We start from the raw sequence: 25,319 nt of genomic DNA on the forward strand, positions 1-25,319 counted from the left end.
AAAAAAAAGAAACAATGCTCATAGCATCACTTCCTTTCTTAAAACGTCTCTTGGCTTACCAGTGTCCAGTTTACTCCAGAAAACAGCTAATTCTTTCCAGTTGTTCTTTTTAGACTTTCTCATTCATCCTTCTCTATTAACACTTACCATATTCTTTTATTTTTTGTAATCTTATGACTTGGGGCTTCCCAGGTAGAGCTAGGGGTAAGGAACACGTATGATAATGCAGGAGACATAAGAGATGCTGGTTCAATTCTTGAGTGGGGAAGACCTCCTGGAGGAGGGCATGGCAACCCACTCCAGTATTCTTGCCTGGAGAATCCCATGGAAAGAGGAGCCTGGCAAGCTACAGTCCATAGTGTCACAAAGAGTCAGACACAATTGACACGACTTAGCACACATGCACGCACGCAAGCTTATGACTTATAAGTAAACTGCAAACTTGACAATTTACAGTTTATATACATTTCTATCACATTACACCATAGATTCCCTGAAATTAAGACATATGCCTTTCATATTTTTATCCTTAAGTGCCAGGTCAGCACTTGAATTATGGTAGACACTCAATACATATTTACTGAATGAAGTATATTTTTCCTTGAGGTGTATTTTGTTTTGTTAAAACTTTACAATCTTTTTGATGGTGTCCTTGAAGGCTTGTTTCACTTGCTGATTTCTTAGAGTGTAAATGAAGGGATTTAACAAGGGAGTAATTGAAGTAATGAGCATGGCTATTCCTTTGTTGAAAGCACCTTCTTCTTTTGCAGAAGGATTAATGTACATAAACATGCAGCTGCCATAAGAGAGCGAGATGACAATCCTGTGGGAGGAACAAGTGAAAAAAGCCTTTGCCCTTTGCTGAGCAGAAGGAATCCTCAGAATGGTCCTGATAATATATGTATCAGAAAGTGTCACCAGCACCAGAGTAACCACCAAAGTCACAACTGCCAAGGAGATGACCATCAGTTCTAAGAGGCTTGTGTCTGAGCAGGCGAGCTCCAGGAGGGGCCCATAGTCACAGTAATAGTGATTCAGAACATAGGAGGCACAGAAATCCACCTGGCTCATTAAGATGATTGGGGGAAAGATAGCCAGGAATCCCCCTAGCCAGGAGCAGAACACAAGTTGTATGCAGACTCTGCTGTTCATGACGGTCAGGTAGTGCAGGGGTTTGCAGATGGCCACATAGTGGTCATAGGACATAGAAGCCAGGAGGTAAAACTCTGTTGCCCCAAGAAATATAGCAAAAAAATATTGAATTAAGCATCCAGCAAAGCTGATGGCTTTATTTCCTGTTGTCATGCTGGTCAGAAATCTGGGAATGAAAATGGATGTGAAGGAAACTTCTAAGAAGGAGAAATTCTGGAGGAAGAAATACATGGGGGTTTGGAGGTGAGAATCTACTAGAGTGAGAATGATGATAGTCAGATTTCCTAGGACACTTAGCATGTAGGTGAGAAACAGAAAGATGAATATCAGTGCCTGGACCTCAGGTTGATTTGTGAGGCCCAACAAAATAAACTCAGTAAATGTTTGGTTTTTCATTGTTGACCTTCAGTAGATCTAAAGGGAATAGGTGAAAATGATGAAAACTAAAGTTTTTTGGGGCTGGGGAGATAAAGCTCATTGTAATCAACAGAATCAGATCATATATAACTCTCTATCTAGTTGGGCCAAACCAGTGTCCATTGGACTAGACTTGTTCCATGTAAGCCCCTCTGTTGCTCATGTAAATGACCTTATTCCTAAAGTCTTTGTAATTCCTCAAGTTGATCTATTCCTGCACGCATAAGAGAATTATTACAGAATAATTACTTAATTTTTTTCAGAAGAATAAATTTTTGTACCCATCTTTTCCTTACAAAGTCTCCGTATTGAAGTCATATTTCTCTGACTCTGATAATCTCATACCTCAGGGCACTTGGTAGAAATATCTCTATCTGATGCTATTTTCTGTGCTTCTCTCTCCCCTCTGTTGCTTTTCCTATACTGTTTCCCCTTCCCTGTAATATTCCCCCTCCTTGTACTATTTAATGTTTAGATGAGTACCTGCCACAGATCCTCATCTCCATTACTATATAAATCTCTGACTTCCCTTGTTCCAGCAACCAATATGGTATGGGGAAGGAGGTGGGAAGGGGGTTCAGGATTGGAAACACGTGTACACCCGTGGCAGATTCATGTTGATGTATGGCAAAACCAATACAATATTGTAAAGTAATCAGCCTCTAATTAAAATAAATAAATTTAATTAAAAAAAGAAATTTCCCCAAGTAGATAATTCTGAAGATCTTGATGCATAACTGATATTTCTAGACCCTCCCCCCTTCCCAGGTGGTGCATTTGGTAAAGAATCTGCCTGCTCATTGCAAGATACACAAGAGATATCGGTTTGACTCCTGGTCTGGGAAGATTCCCCTGGAGCAGAAAATGGCAACCCACTCCAGTATTTTTGCCAGAAAATTCCATGGACAGAGGAGCCTGGTGGGCTACAGTACATGGGGTCACAAAGAGTTGGTCATGACTAAGCATGCACACACCAGTTCTTTTGTAGGGTGAATTTGTAACAGTGCTTTAGGACTTAAAGACCTTTAGTTCAATATTCTATCATTTTATTTTGACTACATGAGCAAGTTTAAGACATTAATAAATCATATTCATTAGCATTTACTTTTATTTCTCTGCCATTTTCAAAGTCTCCTATACACTGATTTGGACTATATTTCTTTTTTTTTTTTAATTTTATTTTATTTTTAAACTTTACAATATTGTATTAGTTTTTTTTTTTCTAATTTTATTTTATTTTTAAACTTAACATAATTGTATTAGTTTTGCCAAATATCAAAATGAATCCGCCACAGGTATACATGTGTTCCCCATCCTGAACCCTCCTCCCTCCTCCCTCCCCATACCATCCCTCTGGGTCGTCCCAGTGCACTAGCCCCAAGCATCCAGTATCGTGCATCGAACCTGGACTGGCAACTCGTTTCTTACATGATATTTTACATGTTTCAATGCCATTCTCCCAAATCTTCCCACCCTCTCCCTCTCCCACAGAATCCATAAGACTGTTCTATACATCAGTGTCTCTTTTGCTGTCTCGTACACCAGGTTATTGTTACCATCTTTCTAAATTCCATATATATGCATTAGCATACTGTATTTATGTTTTTCCTTCTGGCTTACTTCACTCTGTATAATAGGCTCCAGTTTCATCCACCTCATTAGAACTGATTCAAATGTATTCTTTTTAATGGCTGAGTAATACTCCATTGTGTATATGTACCACAGCTTTCTTATCCATTCATCTGCTGATGGACATCTAGGTTGTTTCCATGTCCTGGCGGTTATAAACAGTGCTGTGATGAACATTGGGGTACACGTGTCTCTTTCCCTTCTGGTTTCCTCAGTGTGTATGCCCAGCAGTGGGATTGCTGGATCATAAGGCAGTTCTATTTCCAGTTTTTAAAGGAATCTCCACACTGTTCTCCATAGTGGCTGTACTAGTTTGCATTCCCACCAACAGTGTAAGAGGGTTCCCTTTTCTCCACACCCTCTCCAGCATTTATTATTTGTAGACTTTTGGATTGCAGCCATTCTGACTGGTGTGAAATGGTACCTTATAGTGGTTTTGATTTGCATTTCTCTGATAATGAGTGATGTTGAGCATCTTTTCATGTGTTTGTTAGCCATCTGTATGTCTAACAGAGAAGAGAAATGGAGAAATGTCTATCTAGTTCTTTGGCCCATTTTTTGATTGGGTCGTTTATTTTTCTGGAGTTGAGCTGTAGGAGTTGCTTGTATATTTTTGAGATTAGTTGTTTGTCGGTTGTTTCATTTGCTATTATTTTCTCCCATTCTGAAGGCTGTCTTTTCACCTTGCTAATAGTTTCCTTTGATGTGCAGAAGCTTTTAAGGTTAATTAGGTCCCATTTGTTTATTTTTGCTTTTATTTCCAATATTCTGGGAGGTGGGTCATAGAGGATCCTGCTGTGATGTATGTCGGAGAGTGTTTTGCCTATGTTCTCCTCTAGGAGTTTTATAGTTTCTGGTCTTACGTTTAGATCTTTAATCCACTTTGAGTTTATTTTTGTGTATGGTGTTAGAAAGTGCTCTAGTTTCATTCTTTTACAAGTGGTTGACCAGATTTCCCAGCACCACTTGTTAAAGAGATTGTCTTTAATCCATTGTATATTCTTGCCTCCTTTGTCAAAGATAAGGTGTCCATATGTGCGTGGATTTATCTCTGGGCTTTCTATTTTATTCCATTGATCAATATTTCTGTCTTTGTGCCAGTACCATACTGTCTTGATAACTGTGGCTTTGTAGTAGAGCCTGAAGTCAGGTAGGTTGATTCCTCCAGTTCCATTCTTCTTTCTCAAGATCGCTTTGGCTATTCGAGGTTTTTTGTATTTCCATATAAATTGTGAAATTATTTGTTCTAGCTCTGTGAAGAATACTGTTGGTAGCTTGATAGGGATTGCGTTGAATCTATAAATTGCTTTGGGTAGTATACTCATTTTCACTATATTGATTCTTCCAATCCATGAACGTGGTATATTTCTCCATCTATTAGTGTCCTCTTTGAGTTCTTTCACCAGTGTTTTATAGTTTTCTATATATAGGTCTTTAGTTTCTTTAGGTAGATATATTCCTAAGTATTTTATTCTTTCCGTTGCAATGGTGAATGGAATTGTTTCCTTAATTTCTCTTTCTGTTTTGTCATTATTAGTGTATAGGAATGCAAGGGATTTCTGTGTGTTGATTTTATATCCTGCAACTTTACTATAGTCATTGATTATTTCTAGTAATTTTCTGGTGGAATCTTTAGGGTTTTCTATGTAGAGGATCATGTCATCTGCAAATAGTGAGAGTTTTACTTCTTCTTTTCCTATTTGGATTCCTTTTATTTCTTTTTCTGCTCTGATTGCTGTGGCCAAAACTTCCAAAACTATGTTGAATAGTAATGGTGAAAGTGGGCACCCTTGTCTTGTTCCTGACTTTAGAGTAAATGCTTTCAATTTTTCACCATTGAGGATAATGTTTGCTGTGGGTTTGTCATATATAGCTTTATTATGTTGAGGTATGTTCCTTCTATTCCTGCTTTCTGGAGAGTTTTTATCATAAATGGATGTTGAATTTTGTCAAAACCTTTCTCTGCATCTATTGAGATAATCAGATGGCTTTTATTTTTCAATTTGTTAATGTGGTGTATTACATTGATTGATTTGCGGATATTGAAGAATCCTTGCATCCCTGGGATAAAGCCCACTTGGTCATGGTGTATGATCTTTTTAATGTTTTGTTGGATTCTGATTGCTAGAATTTTGTTAAGGATTTTTGCATCTATGTTCATCAGTGATATTGGCCTGTAGTTTTCTTTTTTTGTGGGATCTCTGTCAGGTTTTGGTATTAGGGTGATGGTGGCCTCATAGAATGAGTTTGGAAGTTTACCTTCCTCTGCAATTTTCTGGAAGAGTTTGAGCAGGATAGGTGTTAGCTCTTCTCTAAATTTTTGGTAGAATTCAGCTGTGAAGCCGTCTGGACCGGGGCTTTTGTTTGCTGGAAGATTTTTGATTACAGTTTCAATTTCCGTGCTTGTGATGGGTCTGTTAAGATTTTCTATTTCTTCCTGGTCGAGTTTTGGAAAGTTGTACTTTTCTAAGAATTTGTCCATTTCTTCCACGTTGTCCATTTTATTGGCATATAATTGTTGATAATAGTCTCTTATGATCCTTTGTATTTCTGTGTTGTCTGTTGTGATCTCTCCATTTTCGTTTCTAATTTTGTTGATTTGATTTTTCTCCCTTTGTTTCTTGATGAGTCTGGCTAATGGTTTGTCAATTTTATTTATCCTTTCAAAGAACCAGCTTTTGGTTTTGTTGATTTTTGCTATGGTCTCTTTTGTTTCTTTTGCATTTATTTCTGCTCTAATTTTTAAGATTTCTTTCCTTCTACTAACCCTGGGGTTCTTCATTTCTTCCTTTTCTAGTTGCTTTAGGTGTAGAGTTAGGTTATTTATTTGACTTTTTTCTTGTTTCTTGAGGTGTGCCTGTATTGCTATGAACTTTCCCCTTAGGACTGCTTTTACCGTGTCCCACAGGTTTTGGGTTGTTGTGTTTTCATTTTCATTCGTTTCTATGCAAATTTTGATTTCTTTTTTGATTTCTTCTGTGATTTGTTGGTTATTCAGCAGTGTGTTGTTCAGCCTCCATATGTTGGAATTTTCAATAGTTTTTCTCCTGTAATTGAGATCTAATCTTACTGCATTGTGGTCAGAAAAAAATGCTTGGAATTATTTCTATTTTTTTGAATTTACCAAGGCTAGCTTTATGGCCCAGGATGTGATCTATCCTGGAGAAGGTTCCATGTGCGCTTGAGAAAAAGGTGAAATTCATTGTTTTGGGATGAAATGTCCTATAGATATCAATTAGGTCTAACTGGTCTATTGTATTGTTTAAAGTTTGTGTTTCCTTGTTAATTTTCTGTTTAGTTGATCTATCCATAGGTGTAAGTGGGGTATTAAAGTCTCCCACTATTATTGTGTTATTGTTAATTTCTCCTTTCATACTTGTTAGCATTTGTCTTACGAACTGTGGTGCTCCCGTGTTGGGTGCATATATATTTATAATTGTTATATCTTCTTCTTGGATTGATCCTTTGATCATTATGTAGTGACCTTCTTTGTCTCTTTTCCCAGCCTTTGTTTTAAAGTCTATTTTATCTGATATGAGTATTGCTACTCCTGCTTTCTTTTGGTCCCTATTTGCATGGAAAATCTTTTTCCAGCCCTTCACTTTCAGTCTGTATGTGTCCCCTGTTTTGAGGTGGGTCTCTTGTAGACAACATATGTAGGGGTCTTGTTTTTGTATCCATTCAGCCAGTCTTTGTCTTTTGGTTGGGGCATTCAACCCATTTACGTTTAAGGTAATTACTGATTAGTATGATCCCGTTGCCATTTACTTTATTGTTTTGGGTTCAAGTTTATACACCGTTTTTGTGTTTCCTGTCTAGAGAATATCCTTTATTATTTGTTGGAGAGCTGGTTTGGTGGTGCAGAATTCTCTCAGCTTTTGCTTGTCTGAAAAGCTTTTGATTTCTCCTTCATACTTGAATGAGATCCTTGCTGGGTACAATAATCTGGGCTGTAGGTTATTTTCTTTCATCATTTTAAGTATGTCTTGCCATTCCCTCCTGGCTTGAAGAGTTTCTATTGAAAGATCAGCTGTTATCCTTATGGGAATTCCCTTGTGTGTTATTTGTTGTTTTTCCCTTGCTGCTTTTAATATTTGTTCTTTGTGTTTGATCTTTGTTAATTTGATTAATACGTGTCTTGGGGTGTTTCTCCTTGGGTTTATCCTGTTTGGGACTCTCTGGGTTTCTTGGACTTGGGTAATTATTTCCTTCCCCATTTTAGGGAAGTTTTCCACTATTATCTCCTCAAGTATTTTCTCATGGTCTTTCTTTTTGTCTTCTTCTTCTGGAACCCCTATGATTCGAATGTTGTAGCGTTTAATATTGTCCTGGAGGTCTCTGAGATTGTCCTCATTTCTTTTAATTCGTTTTTCTTTTATCCTCTCTGATTCATTTATTTCTACCATTCTATCTTCTAATTCACTAATCCTATCTTCTGCCTCTGTTAATCTACTATTTGTTGCCTCCAGAGTGTTTTTAATTTCATTTATTGCATTATTCATTATATATTGACTCTTTTTTATTTCTTCTAGGTCCTTGTTAAACCTTTCTTGCATCTTCTCAGTCCTTGTCTCCAGGCTATTTATCTGTGATTCCATTTTAGTTTCAAGATTTTGGATCAATTTCACTATCATTATTCGGAATTCTTTATCAGGTAGATTCCCTATCTCTTCCTCTTTTGTTTGGTTTGGTGGGCATTTATCCTGTTCCTTTATCTGCTGTGTCTTCCTCTGTCTCTTCATCTTGTTTAAATTGCTGAGTTTGGGGTGTCCTTTCTGTATTCTGGCAGTTTGTGGAGTTCTCTTTATTGTGGCGTTTTCTCACTGTGTGTGGGTTTGTACAGGTGGCTTGTCAAGGTTTCCTGGTTAGGGAAGCTTGTGTCGGTGTTCTGGTGGGTGGAGCTGTATTTCTTCTCTCTGGAGTGCAATGAAATGTCCAGTAATGAGTTATGAGATGTCTATAGTTTTGGGGTGACTTTGGGCAGCCTGTATCTTGAAGCTCAGGACTGTGTTCCTTTGTTGCTGGAGAATTTGCTTGGTATGTCTTGCCCTGGAACTTATTGGCCCTTGTGTGGTGCCTGGTTTCAGTGTCGGTATGGAGGCATTTGATGAGCTCCTGTCAATGAATGTTCCTTGGAGTCAGGAGTTCCCTGGAGTCAGGGTTTGGACTTAAGTCTCCTGCTTCCGGTTATCGGTCTTATTTTTACAGTAGTTTCAAAACTTCTCCTTCTATACAGCACCATTGATAAAACATCTACATTAAAGATGAAAAGTTTCTCTATGGTGAGGGTCACTCAGAGAGGTTCACAGGGTTACATGGAGAAGAGAAGAGGGAGGAGGGAGTTAGAGGTGACCGAAATGAGATGAGGTGAATCAAGAGTGGAGAGAGTGGGCTAGCCAGTAGTCACTTCCTTATGTGCAGTCCACAACTGGACCACTCAGAGATGTTCACGGAGTTATACAGAGAAGAGAAGAAGGAGGAAGGTGACAGAGGTGGCCAGAAGGATAAAAGGGGGGAATGAAAAGGAGGGAGACAGATCCAGCCAGTAATCAGTTCCCTAAGTGTTCTCCACCGTCTGGAACACAGAGAAATTCACAGAGTTGGGTAGAGTAGAGAGGGGTTAGGGAGGAGACACAGGCGACCTGGTGGAGAAAAAGGAGAGTCCAAAGGGAGAGAGAGCAGTCAAGCCAGTAATCTCGCTCCCTAGTGAAAAATGGGTCCTGAAGATTGGGTCCTTAAAGGTACAAAATTGGTAACAAATACATAAAAGCAAAAATTAAAAATCTAGAGTAGAGTTTGGAATTTCAAAAATATGATGTTAAAGAAAAGAAGAAGGAAAAGAAAGAGAAAAAAACGAACAAACAAAAACAAACAAGGTCACGAAAATTATAAAGAAAGTACAGGTACAAAATTGATAACTAATACCAAAAAGCAAAAATTAAAAATCTAGAGTAGAGTTTGGAATTCCAAAATACCATGTTAAAGAAAAGAAGAAGGAAAAGAAAGAGAGAAAAAACGAACAAACAAAAACAAACAAGGTCACGAAAATTATAAAGAAAGTACAGGTACAAAATTGATAACTAATACCAGAAAGCAAAAATTAAAAATCTAGAGTAGAGTTTGGAATTACAAAAATACAATGTTAAAAAAAAAAAAGAAGAAGAAAAATAAAGAGAGAAAACAAACAAACAAATACAATGTCACAAAAATTATAAAGAAAATACAGGTACAAAATTGATATCAAATACCAAAAAGCATAAATTAAAAATCTAGAGTAGAGTTTGGAATTTCAGATATACAATGTTATATAAAAGAAGAAGAGAAAGAAACAGAGAAGAAGAAAAGAAGAAAAGAAAAAAAAAAGTCACAGAAATTATATAAAAAAAAACTATAGGTACAAAATTGATAACATATACCAAAAAGCGAAAATTAAAAATCTAGAGTAGAGTTTGGAATTTCAAAAATATAATGTTAAAGAAAAGAAGAAAAAAACAAAAACAAAAAAACAAACAAAAAAACAAGGTGAAAAAATTATAAAATATATATATATGAAGTTTGCTGAAGAAGAAAAAAATAGGGTCTTTTTTTTTTTTTTTGCAAAGTAATAGGTCATAAAAGTGAAAATTAAAGGAACAATAGAGGACTTAAAAAAATTTTTTTTTAATTAAAAAAAAAGAATGATCGTAAAAATAATAAAAATATATCTAGGACTTTCTTGTTTTTTTTTTTTTTTTGTGGGTGTTGTGGGTTCAGTTCATTTTTGGCTAGTTCCTTGGTCAGACTTATATTTCTCAAGATCTATAGGCCCCTTCCTATGTAGTCCGTAGTAACCACAGGGTTTTGATCTATTGCCTGTAGCTTCCAAGGCGTTTCCCTCTGTTATATCTTCTTCTGTTTGCTAGTCTCTTCAGTATCTGGTTTCCGCCCTGACACAAAGGGCACGGTGGAGGACACTTTTTTTTTTTTTTTTTAGGCTTACTTGTTCAGTCGCGCTGTGGGGAGGGAGGGAGGGATGCTGCAAACAAATAACACTGGCGTGGGCTCGCAGTGCCTCAGCCACCCTGGGTCTGCCCCCGCTCACGGGGCGTGTAGCCTCCCTGTCCACACTGCTCCGACTCTAGGTTGTTCCGCCCGGAACAATCCGAGGCTGGCCCTGGGCTGCATGTACCTCCCAGGTCCAAGTCGCTCAGGTTCAGGCACTCGGGTAGTCCTCAGAGGCACAGACTCAGTTGGGCCTGCGTTTTGTGCTCTTCCCAGGTCCGAGCAGCTCAGGTGATGAGGTGTTTGGCGAGCGCCAATGCTGCGACTTATCGCCTCCCCGCCACTCTGTTATCTGGGTGTAAAACCGGCGCACCTTCTCAGGCAGATGTTGACCGTCCAGACCCCCAAGAAGTTTTAGTTAGCAAAGAAACTTGCTTACAGTTTTATAGATAATGTCTCTCTGGGGCTGCGATTGCCCCCTTCCGGCTCTGGCTGCCTATCACCGGAGGGGGAAGGTCTGCAGCCAGCTATCTCTGTTCAGTCCTTTGTTCCGTGCGCGGGCCTGCCGGTCTTAGGTTAGGGCTGGCTTTTCGCGTGGTAGATATCCCACAGTCTGGTTTGCTAGCCCAAATTATTTCGCTCAGATAGCTCTCAGGGTATTCAGGCCAGATTCTTACTCTCAGCGATGCAGCCCACGCCGTGCCTCCCTGCCCAGCCCCCGATTGCTAATGGCGGATGCAGGCGTCTGCGCTGCTTCTCCACTGGGGGAGTTACCGTAGGGCTCGCAATCTGCGAGTTTTAATTGTTTATTTATTTTTTCTCCCTGTTATGTTGCCCTCTGTGCTTCCAAAGCTCGGCACAGATTCGGCAGTGAGAAGGTTTCCTGGTGTTTGGAAACTTCTCTCTTTTTAAGATTCTCTTCCCGGGACGGAACTCCGTCCCTCCCTCTTTTGTCTCTTTTTTTTTGTCTTTAATATTTTTTCCTACCTCCTTTCGAAGAGTTGGGTTGCTTTTCTGGGTGCCTGATGTCCTCTGCCAGCATTCAGAAGTTGTTTTGTGGAATTTACTCGACATTTAAATGCTCTTTTGATGAATTTGTGGAGGAGAAAGTGTTCTCCTCGTCCTACTCCTCCGCCATCTTGGCTCCTCCCCAATATTGTATTAGTTTTGCCAAATATCGAAATGAATCCGCCACAGGTATACCCGCGTTCCCCATCTTGAACCCTCCACCCTTCTCCCTCCCCTCCCCTCCCTCTGGGTCGTCCCAGTGCACCAGCCCCAAGCATCCAGTACCATGCATCGAACCTGGACTGGCGACTCGTTTCATACATGATATTATACATGTTTCAATGCTATTTTCCCAAATCTCCCCACCCTCCCCCTCTCCCACAGAGTCCATAAGACTGATCTATACATCGGTGTCTCTTTTGCTGTCTCGTACTATATTTCTGAGAATAGAAGTCTTGAGAGATCCACAGACAGCATCTCAGAGTAGATTTTGCTCAAAGCCTCAAAGAGTCCTCAGTGGCAAACCAAGGATTATCAATTTATCATGCTTCAAATTTTCTTGGCATACAGAACCCAGGAAGAGGAACACTCATGTTTCTGACAATGAGTCCTTGTACATAAATTGGTAATCCCCAAGGAAGCAAATTTTACTGGTGGTATCCTGTGTGCCTCTTTAGGTTTTTCTGATTAAGAAGCAGAAACAACGTAAAATACCACTCTAATTCACACGTGTAAGAGTAAGGAAAATTAGACCCTCACAATCATTTTTGTCAACCTCTCCATTATTCCATATAGCTTTTGGAGGTATTGACCTATATCCTGCTACAACCCTGCCTTCCTTGTCTGTACTAACCTGTGGTCTTTGGAAAATGCTTCATTGTCATCCAGATTTTCACAGTTGGAGGATTTAATCAATCCATATTTATAGAATAATAACATCATTTACTTAAAACTTTCAGTATTCTCACCCTCATTGATCTGATTGACTGTAGTGGGCTGTTTACCTTGTTGTCCCCAAGAGGTAAATCAAAGGTGAGATGTGCCATGTGAGTCTCTGAGTTGTATAAAATTTAGTATTTTTTAAAATTGGGTTCCCATCCACATTCAGTTATTCTTTCAATGGAAGTACCCAAGTTTTTAGAGCTTAACTGGGAAGGAAGTGTATTACTTCCATTCTTTGAATCTGAATCAGAATCAAATCACAGTTTCTGAGACATAGACTTTTTCACGTGTATAATTAAAAAAAAAAAAGAGCAAATAATCACCTCCTTCTCCTGGCAATAATAGAATTAAAAAAGAGGACTTTAATAAGCTGAAAATGTTTCTGTTCTAAGAAAGATTATTGCAGAGTCCTTAGAAGGCAGGGTATGGGTGGGCTTCTTTGCAGTTTCTGTGTTCATTAGAGTGACATGGACTTTATTTGCTCTTTTTAGAGCAGGCACATGGGGATCAGTTTCTCAAAGAAGTTAAAGATGCCCTGTGGACCCAAGTATAAAAGGTGCAAATAAACCTCAGTTGACAGTTTGGAGAACAAGTTGTAAACATGTAGCTGAGGAGAGAAGTTCCTGAGAGACCATAAGGGTGTCATGAAAGAATCTGCCACAGTCATGAGGTTTGTGATGTTGAGAGTGATGGAGTGATAACCCAGGGGATTGGTGTGCCTGCCCGAGTCATTATTCCTATTATTTTTCCCTTTAATAAACTAGTTGGCCAGTGCTCAAACTTGATATAAATGAGTGTCACTTCACAGTGGATTATCACAACCTTGGGGCTTCCCTGGTGGCTCAGTGGTAAAGAACCCATCTGCCAATGCAGGAGATGTGGGTTCGATCCCTGGGTTGGGAAGATCCTCTGAAGAAAGAAATAGCAAACCAGTCCAGTGTTCTTGTCTGGGAAATCCGATGGACAGAGGAGTCTGGAGGGCTATGTCCATGGGGTCTCAAAAGAGTTGGATACGAATTAGCAACTAAACAACAACAACAACTTTAATGCCATGGTATCCTCCATTAAGATCTGCATGCTTAGTATTTCTGAAATTAATACTCCATCCAATTAGCACCTGGAAAATATTTTTCTATGGAAGATTTGATTTTATGTATACATTCTAGAGGTCTACAGGCTCACAGAAGCTATTTGCCTTCACCTTCTGAAGGAATAGTATGTTTTCACTTGCCTCCTTGTGAGATATTCTAACAACCTTGCCTATTGCACATAACTCTGCAGGCAAGCTCTTAACCACACCCAACTTATTCCAGGAATACAGCTGTGACATTATATTGACAACATCCTTCTGCAAGGAAATTCAAACAATGCTTTCACATGGGCTAAACAAAACTTTTCATAGAACTTTCTAATCAGAATTGGTCCACTGCATCGTATAAAATTCAAGGCCCCACTACTGCACTAAAATTTCTGAACAATACTCCTCAGCCCAGGAATGATTTATACCTGATGTAGTAAGGAACCAATTCTCCAGTTTTATCAGCATTTGCTATTTTAAAGGAGTCTCAGTGTTTACATGCTTAATTGGTTCTCAGAAGCAACATGCTCCTCATTTAGGAATTTGATTTCAGTCCATTATGCTGCTTCTTACAAATGGAGTCACTTTGTTTTGCTTTAAAAAATTAATTAATTTTAGAATTATCATAATTGAATACAACATTGCATTAATACAAGATAATGAGTAGATATTTATATATATATATATTACAAAATGATCACTACAATAAGTCTAATTAATATCTGTCACCGTACATAGTTATAGATTTTTTTTCTTATGATAAAAGCTTTTTAAGATAGACTCTCCTAACAACTTTCAAATATACAATACAGTACAATAACTATAGTCATCATACTATATAGTACATCTCCATAACTAATTTATTTTATAACTGGAAGTTTGTATATTTTGGCTCTCTTTACCCATTTCTCCTAGCTCCATCCCCCATCTTTGGCAATCACCAGTCTGTTCTCTGTATCTATGAGTTTAATTGTATTTATTGATTTACAAAAATTTTTATTAGAGAATAGTTAATTTACAGTTCTGTTAGTTTCAGGTGTACAGCAAATTGACTCAGTTATATATAAACACATATGTGCTCTTATTTAGATTCTTTTTCCATACAGGTCATTACAGAGTATTGAGTAGAGTTCCCTGGGCTATTCAGTAAGTCCTTAATGGTCATCTATTTTACTTTTTATTAAATGTTTTGTTTTGTGTTAGAGTATATCCAATTAATGTGATAGTTACAGGTAGACCAAGGCAAAGGGACTTAGCTACATATACACACACACACACATATACACATATATGTATATACATGTACATATATGTATAAATACACATATATACACATGTATCCATTCTCCCCCAAACTTGCCTTCCATCCAGGCTGAAACATGACATTAAACAGAGTTCCCTGTGCTATATAGTAAGTCCTAGCCTGGAGAATCCCAGGGATGGCAGAGCCTGGTGGGCTGCTGTCTATGTGGTCGCACAGAGTCGGACACGACTGAAGCGACTTAGCAGCAGCAGTTATCTATATTATATATAGTAGTAGTGTGTACATATTAATTCCAATCTCCCAATTTATCCCACTCCCCCTTACCCCACCTGGTAACTGTAAGTTTGTTTTCTATATCTGTGACTCTATTTCTGTTTTTTAAAGTATGTTCATTTGTACTTTATTTTTAGATTCCATACATAAGGAGTATCATATATTTGTCTTTCTCTGCTTGTCTTACTTAAATTAGTATGATAATCTCTAGATCCATCCATATTGCTGCAAGTGGCATAATTTAATTCTTTTTAATGGCTGAGTAATATTCCATTGTTTCTATCTATCTATATACACCACATCTTCTTTATTCATTCTTGTGTCAATGGACATTCAGTTTGCTTCCATATCTTGGCTATTGTAAACAGTGCTCAGCAAACACATGTAAGAGAGATCAAGCATTATTTGTTTTTCTCTGTCTGATCTATTCCACTTAGCATAATGCCCTTAAGGTCTCTCTATGTTGTTGCAAATGACAAGATTTTCTTCTTTTTTATGGCTAAATAGTTATATATATTTTCTTAATTCATTCATCTGTTAGAGGATACTTAGGTTGTTTCCATATCTTGGCTATTGTAAATAATGCTGCAATGAATGTGGGGGCACAGGCACCTTTTCAAGTTAGTGTTTTCATTTTCTTCAAATAAATACCCAGAAGTGGAATTGATGGATCATATGATTTTTTTAGTTTTAATTTCTTGAGGAAACTCTATACTGTTTTTCATAGTGGTTGAATATAAATTGGCTTGCTCCTAATGGCTTGCCACCCCAAACCAAAAATCACTAAATTGCAATAAAACAGGCACTTCTATCAGTGTCATTCAACCGTCCCAACCCCCCAAACTTCTTCACTGGAGAGGCTTTGGCTACCTTACCTTGGTCCTTTTGGAGTCCCTGAATCAGTCATTGTTCGTGGGTTTCTGCTGCAAAAAACTGCTTTCTCTGGCTGCACATTTCACATTAGTATGGCAACTGTTGGCTGTATAGTGGATCTTTCTTGGAATAAGTGCTTTTACAAATCCTGAACCTTTGACTCTGCACCCAGTTGTTCATTATGCCTTGGGTCTTTGAAGCACCACCCCACAAACTTGGCATGGCCACAAAGGCCTCATTATTCAAATGAAAATGCTACTTAGAGAGCCAAACTTGGGCCTTCTGGCAAATCTCACCCACAGGAGGAAATGATCTCCATGTCCTCAATCCTTTGCTAGATGCAGTGGTGCCTGAAGAGGTCACCCCTCCCCCATATCCATTGGTCATTTGGGGAGCCTCTTGGGATTAACTGAGTGATTAAGAAATGGAATTTGCATACTTTACAGATTCAGCACCAACATCACACAGGATGAAGCCCACTGAAAATCTTCTGCACTAGGACATCCCTAATCAAAGTTGGGACCCAGGGGTCAGCACAGTAATTTTATTTATTTATTTTTAATTTATTTTAATTGGAGGCTAATTACTTTACAATATTGTAGTGGTTTTTGCCATACATTGACATGAATGAACCATGGGTGTACATGTGTTCCCCATCCTGAAACCCCCTCCCAGGTCCCTCCCCATCCCATCCCCTCTGGGTCATCCCAGTGCACCACAGCACAGTCATCTTAATATTGGAGGATGTGATGGCCAACAATTGGCCCCTTCACATTTTTATAGACTCTTGGTCTGTTGCCGACCATGTAGTCACATGGTCTGGCTAATGGCAGCAACAACAATCCCTTATCGAAGTTGTTTCACACTCTCCTTTGGGGTAAAGAACTCCAGGAATTTCTTGCATCACAGATACCCAAAATGCAAATCAAGGTTGCATACTAAAATTCAATTTTCAGAGCCTCATTACAATGCACAGGCTGATAAATTAGCTTGGATTTCTGAAATACACACTGGTACAGTCTCAGATCTGATGCCACTAATCTCTTCTGGTGGGCCCATGAAATGCCAGTCCATAGTATGGCCTCTGCTTTCAAGGCCTGAGAAGAATTAAAGGGACTTCCCTTTTCCAGTGGGATCATAAGATAACACAGTGACTAACCCATGCATCTTATGAGGGAAAACGTGCCCCTGCCTATAAAATGGAAGAAGATTATCTCCCTGGGGGATGGCCCTTAGCCAGTGGCAAATAGATTAATGAGGCCACTGTCTCCCTCTGCTGTTAGTTACTATTCTTGGATCATGGTAGACACCTGGAAATAGTATTCCCCTCTCCTTCCAGACATGCTACCATTGAAGCCACAATACCAGACCTCAATGAGGCTTTTCTTATACTTTTACTAAAATGAGCTAAAGCTCTTGTTGGTAGTTTGTCAAGAGACTATGCTAGAAAATGGACGAATTAATGAATGATCTCAAGGGAGCCTGACCCAGAACAATGTTGCCCAACATGTTTCTTTGTTCTACTGATGATAAGAATGGTCTCTCTGATATTCAGCACAAATTGAGTATGTTTTCCCACTTTGTTAGCCTAAATATTGAAACCATTTAGGTCATCAGAGTCTAAATTGAAGGTGACCACAGTCCTTGAGACTTCAGATTCTGCCCCTGCTTCAGCATGGTTGCTATCCTGTGGTCCATTGCATCTGGGCTGACTTGTTGGCTGCTGCCAGCTCTCAAAATCTGTGTACTGCTGTTCACTATTTAGCTCTCAGTTCTCTAAAACCTGATGAAAGGAAAATGATCCTTGTTCTAATACTCACATGCTGGTGATCATGTACTGGGGACCCTTGCTGATTTGCTACCTCCTGGGGGTGTGCTGGTCCTGTCTTCAATATCCTGCAGTGGATTTGAAATCCAGGTCCCTCAGACTAGTGCACTCTGCTGTGATCCTAAGGAAAAGGGTCCTGGCCTTTGGGGAACCACAATTTCCTACAGTGGCAGCCTTCCATAACAACTCTAGTGGGAAGGTGTTCTAATGCGGTTAAGAAATAAATTCTTTTCAGTGTGATCTCTAGACTTAAAGCACTCCAGTCGGGGCTTCCTTGGTTGTCCAGTGGCTAAGACTCTGAGGTCCCAATGCAGTGGGCCTGGGTTCGATTCCTTGTCAGGGAACTAGATTCCACATACTGCAACTTAAAGAGCCTGAAGAGCCTGCATGTCACAACTCAGACTCAGTGCAGCCAAATAAATAAATTAGTAAATAAATATTTACCAAGAAAAAGCAATCCAGTCAAAATTCTTGCAGGATTTTTTGTAGATATAGATAAGTTGATTTTAAAACTTACATATAAAGAAAGGCAAAGAAACTCAGATAGTATAAACAATTTTGAAAAGAATAACAAAACTGTAGCATCCACACTATTTAATTTCCAGCCTGTAATGCAAAATAGATAATTTTTTTGGTATGTGTGTGTGATCAGTTGGTTCTGTATTGCTGTTGAGTGGGCTGTGATCATACACTGTTTTCAACAGTAGTCATTTCAATATCCTGCTGCATGGATCTTGTTGATTTCTTTATATTAGATAACCCAGTTGCTGAATCATTTGCCATGGCATATACTGCATGACTTTTACAATCCTGAAGACCACATATTAGGTACTGTAAGGCAGACAAACTTAGATAAAGTTTACTATTAAAGTTTGCAAATTGTCATTGTCCTGGATTTCTAAATCTGGGCTACAAAAACATGTCTTTGTTTTTTGTTTTTTTACTTGGTTCTACCTTAGATAATTATATTTTAAAATATGGATGTAGATTGTTTAATTTTGTAAGAATAATTTGTCATTGTACAGCAGGATGTGTTTACAGTGAGTGGTACGTACATTCTCTTAACTGAAGGAAATCTAAGGTTGTTTTGCCTTGATAGTTGAGATAGTTTGTCCTTATGTCTAAGTAAAACACATTGGAGGAGCTCCATGAAGCCCTAGATTCCTTATTAATCAGACATTCCACTGACACTGGCACTATGATTGGAGCTGAGCCTATTGAGATTCAGAGCAATCTGTTTAAATCTCTTTCCCAATTTTTATAATACTTTTTAAAACCAGAATCCAAAGAAGTCTTAAGGCCAACCATGAAAGATATAATAGGAAATCACATTATGCACCATCCTTGCCACGTTCTTGTCCTCCTAGGTAAACATAATACCATTGAGGAAATAGCTCGACAAATTCGAAACACAGGATTAACCAATGAAGAAGAGGCAAATATGGGACCAATTATATGAACACTAGTTTATTTATTTTCATCTCCACCTCTCAAGCTTGTCCTATAAAAATTGTTCAACTACACAAAGCAAACTTTTTCTCCTGTGGATCAAAATGACTGGAGGACTCTTGTAGCAATCATAGAACATTCCAGGAATGATATGTACACATTTTATATGTGTACTCTTAGAGTCTGCTTACTTTGAGGGGACCAGACATTCACTGGTTTGCCACAATCCAATCTTTATAAGCTTATGGGAATGATTATAAAAGATTTCCAGAATTCCATATTACCTACTCTCCCAGTTGATGATATATGCTAGGTAAAGGCTCAGTTGTTGGTGGGTACAACTCACTTCCTCTTAAGGCATTTTTCTGGACAATAATACCTGCTGTATTTGTAGCATCTGAGATAATCTTTATCCAAGAATAACCCTTAGGAATTGTTCCTACATGTCGAAACATCTTATTGTTTAATTTTATGATACACAAATGTATTTTGAGTCTTGGCTTTTGATTCATTATCTTTTTGTAATGTTCTCCCATTGTTGTAATTCTTGTTGAGTGGTTATAACCCATTTTACTCTTAAAAATTACATCTCATTTCACATTTTAATCCATTAACCAACAGTGAATATAGGACAACTGTTGAACATACACAGAAGGCCACTTGTACAGATGGAGAAGGAGGATGGAAGCCTTAGAAGTGAGGTCTTTAGAATGCAAGAGGACTCGATAGAATGTTTAACAGACAAATATTTGAAAATAAGATATGGCAAATAGTGTTAAATAAAAAGGTAATTATGTGTCACTAGACAATTAAAAAAGCTGTTCAAGAAAATAATGTAATTGTATGGTACCACTGTATTTATTGAAGATGGAAATGGCAACCCACTCCAGTATTCCTGCCTGAAAAATTCCATAGATAGAGGAGCCTGGAGGGCTACAGTCCATGGGGTTGCAAAAGAGTTGGACACGACCGAGTGATGGAGGCAATTGCTTTAAAGTGTTCAAAGTCTCCCACCTGTGCATTTAAAATACAATTGATGTATAACATAGGGATCTGTCACCCAGTGCTAGGTGACAACCTAGAAGGGTGGGATGTGGGTGGAGGGGGGAAGATTTAAGAGGCAGGGGACGTATGTATACTTATGGCTGGTTAATGTTGTTGTATGGCAGAAATCAATTATCCTCCAATTAGAAATAAATTTAAAAAACACAATTGAGGAAGCTTTTCAGAAGAAATCATAAGACACTAATTTTAGGGAAAATATCAAACAGCACAGATGGTGGATTATTATTATGAAAAGAGGCACAGTGAAATGCTTCCACTTGCCAGGCAAGTAGATTCAACATTTTTCTTGTTCTCATTATTTCCTTCAGTGTCTACCTTGCATGTCTAAAACTTTAATTTCTTTTAAAATTAGGTATGACAGTCTTTTCCTTCTCTACATGACCTCTAGTTGTCTGGCATTACTAGATTGAAATAATTTTGAACTTGACCTATAAAGCTTTGAAAGTATAGTGAACCTTTTTAACACTGCCAATTCAACTGCTTTGCTTCCAATTCTGACAATTTTTAAGCCTATAATTTTTGACTTCCAGGGGGACGTTTTACTTCCTTTTCTATATCTCTTTATTTCCTTTCTCCCTTTTTTCCTTTCTCCTTCCCTTCTTCTTTTCCACTGTCTCCCTCCTCTTCCTCCTCTTTCATCTCTCTGATGGCTACTATTGGCAGACTTTATTTCAGAATATCCTTGATTAGAACCTATTTTTCAGACTGTTTCCTAAGTCTGTGCTCTTCAATCACTCTGAGATAAAAGCCAGACATTTATGTCCAAACCTCACTTGTTCCTTGGATAGCTTGCTCAAATTTACCTTTAAATTAATCTTATATTTCACATGTCCTAAAGCTGAGTCCATTGGCACACTGATAAACAAATACTTCTCATACATTTATTTTTTCATCTGTGTTTCAAAACAAACTTGATTAAATATAATTTGTGAGTATTAAGCTGACAAATGTTTTTCTCTTGAATCCTTCATTTGATTTATGGCTTTATCAACCATGCAGTCTTCCAAGCTGGAAAACTTTCTCATTTCTGTCCACTACATTGCTTGGATTGAGATTGTAATTATGTCCTTTCTCTCTATTTTATGGACCATAATGAAACGTTTACTATTGTTTGTGAATGCTATTCTTGAGTAATTGCTTGTCACTCATCTTGTATGTAAAAGTTAATTTATTCACTGCTTTATTATATTCCTCATAAAGCAAAATTGATATATTACTTTCTTATAATTTCTCTTGGCTCAGTAATACTTAGTTAACTCTTAAATGTGCAATAAATATCTTCACTACTGGGCTCCTACCATTCACCCTAAATTAATATCCTCCTACTGTTCCCATTATACACCATTTTGCCTCTCAAATGTCTCAAAAGTGAGAAATCAAATGTCTCAAAAGTGAGAAATCATGATATCAAGAGCAAAGTTGTCTCAAATCATTTTTTATACATCTCATTTATTTCTTTGTAATAGCATTTAGTTTCATTATAATTTATATGTTTTTATATCTCTCTATGATACTGGCCTGGAGGTTCTTAGAAATTTGGGAGCTATGTTTCTTGTATTTCTATTCTCAGTGCCCAGAATATCCTTTGAAACATAGTCAACACTTATTAGATATGTATTAACTCAATTATTTGTTAATTTTATTAATTAAAATAATAAATTATGATTATTAAAATTTTGTAATTTTTTTATGGTGTTCTTAAAAGCTTGCTTCACCTGCTGATTCTTTAGGGTATAAATAAAGGGGTTCAACAAAGGGCTAACTGAAGTCATGAGCAGAGATATTTCCTTGTCGAAATTCCCTCCTTTTTTTGGTGATGGGTTCATGTATAAAAAGATGCAGCTGCCATAAGAGAGTGAGATGACAATCATGTAGGAGGAACAAGTGGCAGAAGCCTTTGTCCTTTGCTGGGCAGAAGTAATCCTCAGAATGGTCCTGATAATATATGTATAACAAAGTGTCACCAGCAAAAGAGTAGCCACCAGAGTCAAAACAGCTAAGAAGATGACTACTAATTCTAAAAGTCTTGTGTCTGAGCAGGCAACCTCTAGGAGGGGTCTATAGTCACAATAATATTGATTCAGAACATTGGAGGCACAAAAATCCATCTGGCTTATCAGGATAATTGGTGGCAAGATAGCCAGGGCTGCCCCTAGCCAGGAGCAGAACACGTTGTATGCAGACTCTGCTGCTCGTGATGGTCAGGTAATGCAGGGGTTTGCAGATGGCCACATAGTGGACATAGGACATAGAAGTCAGGAGGTAAAACTCTGTTGCTCCAAGGAGTATAGCAAAAAAATACTGAGTCAGGCAGCCAGGAAAGCTGACAACTTTATTTCCTGTTGCCAAGCTGGTCAGAAGCCTGGAAATAAAAATGGATGTGAAGGAAACTTCTAAGAAGGAGAAATTCTGGAAGAAGAAATACATGGGAGTCTTGAGGTGAGGGTCTACCATAGTGAGAATGATGATAGTCAGATTTCCTAGGACACTTAGCAAGTAGGCGAGGAACAGAGAGGTGAATATCACCACCTGGGTTCAGGTTGATTTGTGAGGCCCAACAAAATAAACTCAGTAAATGTGGTTTGGTTTTCATTGCTGACCTTCAGTAGATCTAAAGGGAAAAGGGAAGGTCAGTGATCAAAACTGGAGTTTCTCAGGCTAGGAAAAATGAAGTTAATTGAAACCAACAGAATCAGGTCATATTATCAACTCTTCATCCAAATTGGCCCAAAGTGGCATCCCACTGGACTAGGAATGGCTCATTGGAAGACCCAGGGTTCCTATGTAAGTGGCTTCATTCATAAAGCTCTTTTTTGGAAAGTGAATATTTTAATGGATCAATATTTTCACATTAAAACATGAATAAAAATGATTAAACACAAAGAATGATCTAAAATACACACAGGAATGATGTGCATATAGAATTCATATAATGGAGTTAAAAACAGCAAAACATAAAATATTGGTTCAATTAATAAAGCTTTTGTCATTTCTCCTATTCCTGGGTTCTTAACACAGACATGTCACACAAGAATGACTCTGCCTGTACATGTCCTTACTTATAAAATATTCATAAGTTTCCTACATTTAAATAATTTTATCTGATTTTAGTTCTCTATGTCTTTTTTACTTCTATGTTCTTGGTATAAATTTTTCTCTTTGTTCTTCTTTTCTCTTCTTTTTGTGTTCCCCTTCATACACTACCCGATACTTCATCATATATGTAGCTGACTCTTATCTCCTTCACAGTCTAGTTGCCTGGTTTCCTCTTTAAAGTAACCTGTGGAAATTCTCCCAGTACAGGCAATGTTACAAACCCCCAATCCAAAGCTGTTTGTTTTTGTTACCTTCCTGAACTTTTTTCAGATGAACGTCTATTTGGCCTTTAAGATTATGAGACTGTTTCAGAATGCTATCATTTTATACCATAAGTTTTTTCCTATGTCCAGGCTTCTTCCATCACTAAATTGTATTGATATGCATTAAGCCTTATGCTTTATGGGCTTCCCTGGTGGCTCAGATGGTAAAGAATTTGCCTGCAATACAAGGGACCTGGTTTGATCCCTGAGTCAGAAAGATCCCCTGGGGAAGGAAATGGCAACCCACTCTAATATTCTTGCCTGGAGAATTCCATGGACAGAGGAAATTGGCAGGCTAGAGTCCATGGCGTTTGCAAAGAATTGGACATGATTGATGACTAACACTTTCACTTTTCACTTACACTTCATTGCCAGAGTCTGCTGGGCACTGATTTGGCATACAACTGGGGAGAGAGATATTGTGGCGGTCATAGGACATAGCTCCCAGAATGGATTTTGCTCAAAGTTTTGAAGACTGCTGAATGGTATCTAGGAATAGAGGCTGGTTATAAATCTCAAAAATATGTGTTTCCACTGTTCACAGAGCACAGAAATGAGGAAATTGATGCCAGTATTATTGGTTATAATTGTTCTTTGTAGATATATTGGTAGTCACTAAGGAAGGCAAACTTGATAGTTACATGTTTTTGCACCTGTAGCCTTATCTGATTAAAAATATTCTTGTGGCAAAGGACATTTTAAGGGATCCTTTAATCAACCTGTATGGTTAGTTAGAAAAGTCATATACTTTCAGACATCACTGATATCCCATGATGGCCATACATGAATATTGAGAGACCAGGTAAGGTGAAACCTGAATCTGGTTTTCTCAGATCTGGATCTTATTTCCCTGGTTGTACTCACCCGAAATTTTTAACAGTGGCTTTACATTTTCTTTCAGAATTTCACAATGGTAAAATTCCATGGTCTATGTCCACTAATGATTCCATCAGTGATTTTGGAAACTAGAAACATAAAGGGCTTATACTGTTCACAATTTGAATGACTGTGGTGGTCTGTTTACCTGGTTGATACTAAAAGGTGAATCAAACGTGAGATTCACATATGAGTCTACAAATAGCAAAAAATTAGCATAATTTATTTGTATTGTCTTGCCTTATCCTGCCATGCTGTTTCATGGACGTACTCAACCTTATAAGGCTTAACCAAATAGAAGAGAATTATTTTCTCTATTACTTCAAATAATTCAAATTAGATTAAACTTCAGTTCTTGAGAGACAGGGTTCTACTTAACAGGGGCTAATAGCATACCAAAAAACTATAAAAAGTAGCAATGATAGGATTAAAAAGGGGGACTGATCAGACTGAAAATACCCTAAATTTTCTGATTTGTAGTAAATTATGTTGCTCTCCTTAGAAGCCAAGATATGGACTTCCAGGTTTTATCTGTTCCTTTTAGAGAATGCACATGGGGATCAATTTCCCTAAGAAGCTAAAAGTGCCCTGTGGACTCAAGTTCAGAGGTGTTAATGAGCATCGATAGTTGACAACTTTGTGAGCAAGTTGTAGACACATATTTGAGAGAAGAAAGGCCAAGGAGACTATGTTAAAAGTACAATGAGAGTATCAAATTATCACATTGTATGTCTTAAAAGTTACTCAATATTACATGTCAATTATATTTCAATATATTTGGGAAAAAAAGACCAAAAAGAAAAAAAAGGTACAGTGAGAGAGTCAGCTACAGCCTAAGAATCTGAGAGAGAAGATGAGAGTAATGAAGTGAGACCTTTGAAGATGGCTAGAAAAATTACCACTCGGTTATCACTGAAACATGCTACCACATTGGTGACACAATTTGAGGGTCATTGAAGAGCCCCACATTCTGAAAATACTTTGTGAGTCATTTTTCTAAAATCAGCACAATTAGGGGCTCTTTCATTTGTAGGAGTGTGAGTGGCCCTGTACAGTACCTCTAGGTTCATTAAAAATTAAGCCATGTCTCAAATTATGATTGTCATTCGTCCACCACCTGCCCCC

At 38.0% G+C, this 25,319-nt stretch overlaps 1 protein-coding gene and 1 pseudogene across 1 annotated transcript; both read right to left on the minus strand.

The window, feature by feature from the left end:
• Positions 1 to 621: 621 nt before the first annotated feature.
• LOC147372108 (olfactory receptor 6C4-like) lies at positions 622 to 1,548 on the minus strand. The gene has a single exon (XM_086403959.1). It carries the CDS (start codon positions 1,546 to 1,548, stop codon positions 622 to 624), a length of 927 nt encoding a protein of 308 aa, XP_086260085.1.
• A 20,057-nt stretch (positions 1,549 to 21,605) lies between these two features.
• On the minus strand, positions 21,606 to 24,243 carry LOC147372109 (olfactory receptor 6C4-like; annotated as a pseudogene).
• Positions 24,244 to 25,319: the final 1,076 nt, after the last annotated feature.

Source organism: Bos grunniens, chromosome 5 (genome assembly GCF_055505025.1).
Source record: "Bos grunniens cultivar Pamir isolate PY7600 chromosome 5, Bosgru_T2T1.0, whole genome shotgun sequence".
Classification (NCBI taxonomy): domain Eukaryota; kingdom Metazoa; phylum Chordata; class Mammalia; order Artiodactyla; family Bovidae; genus Bos; species Bos grunniens.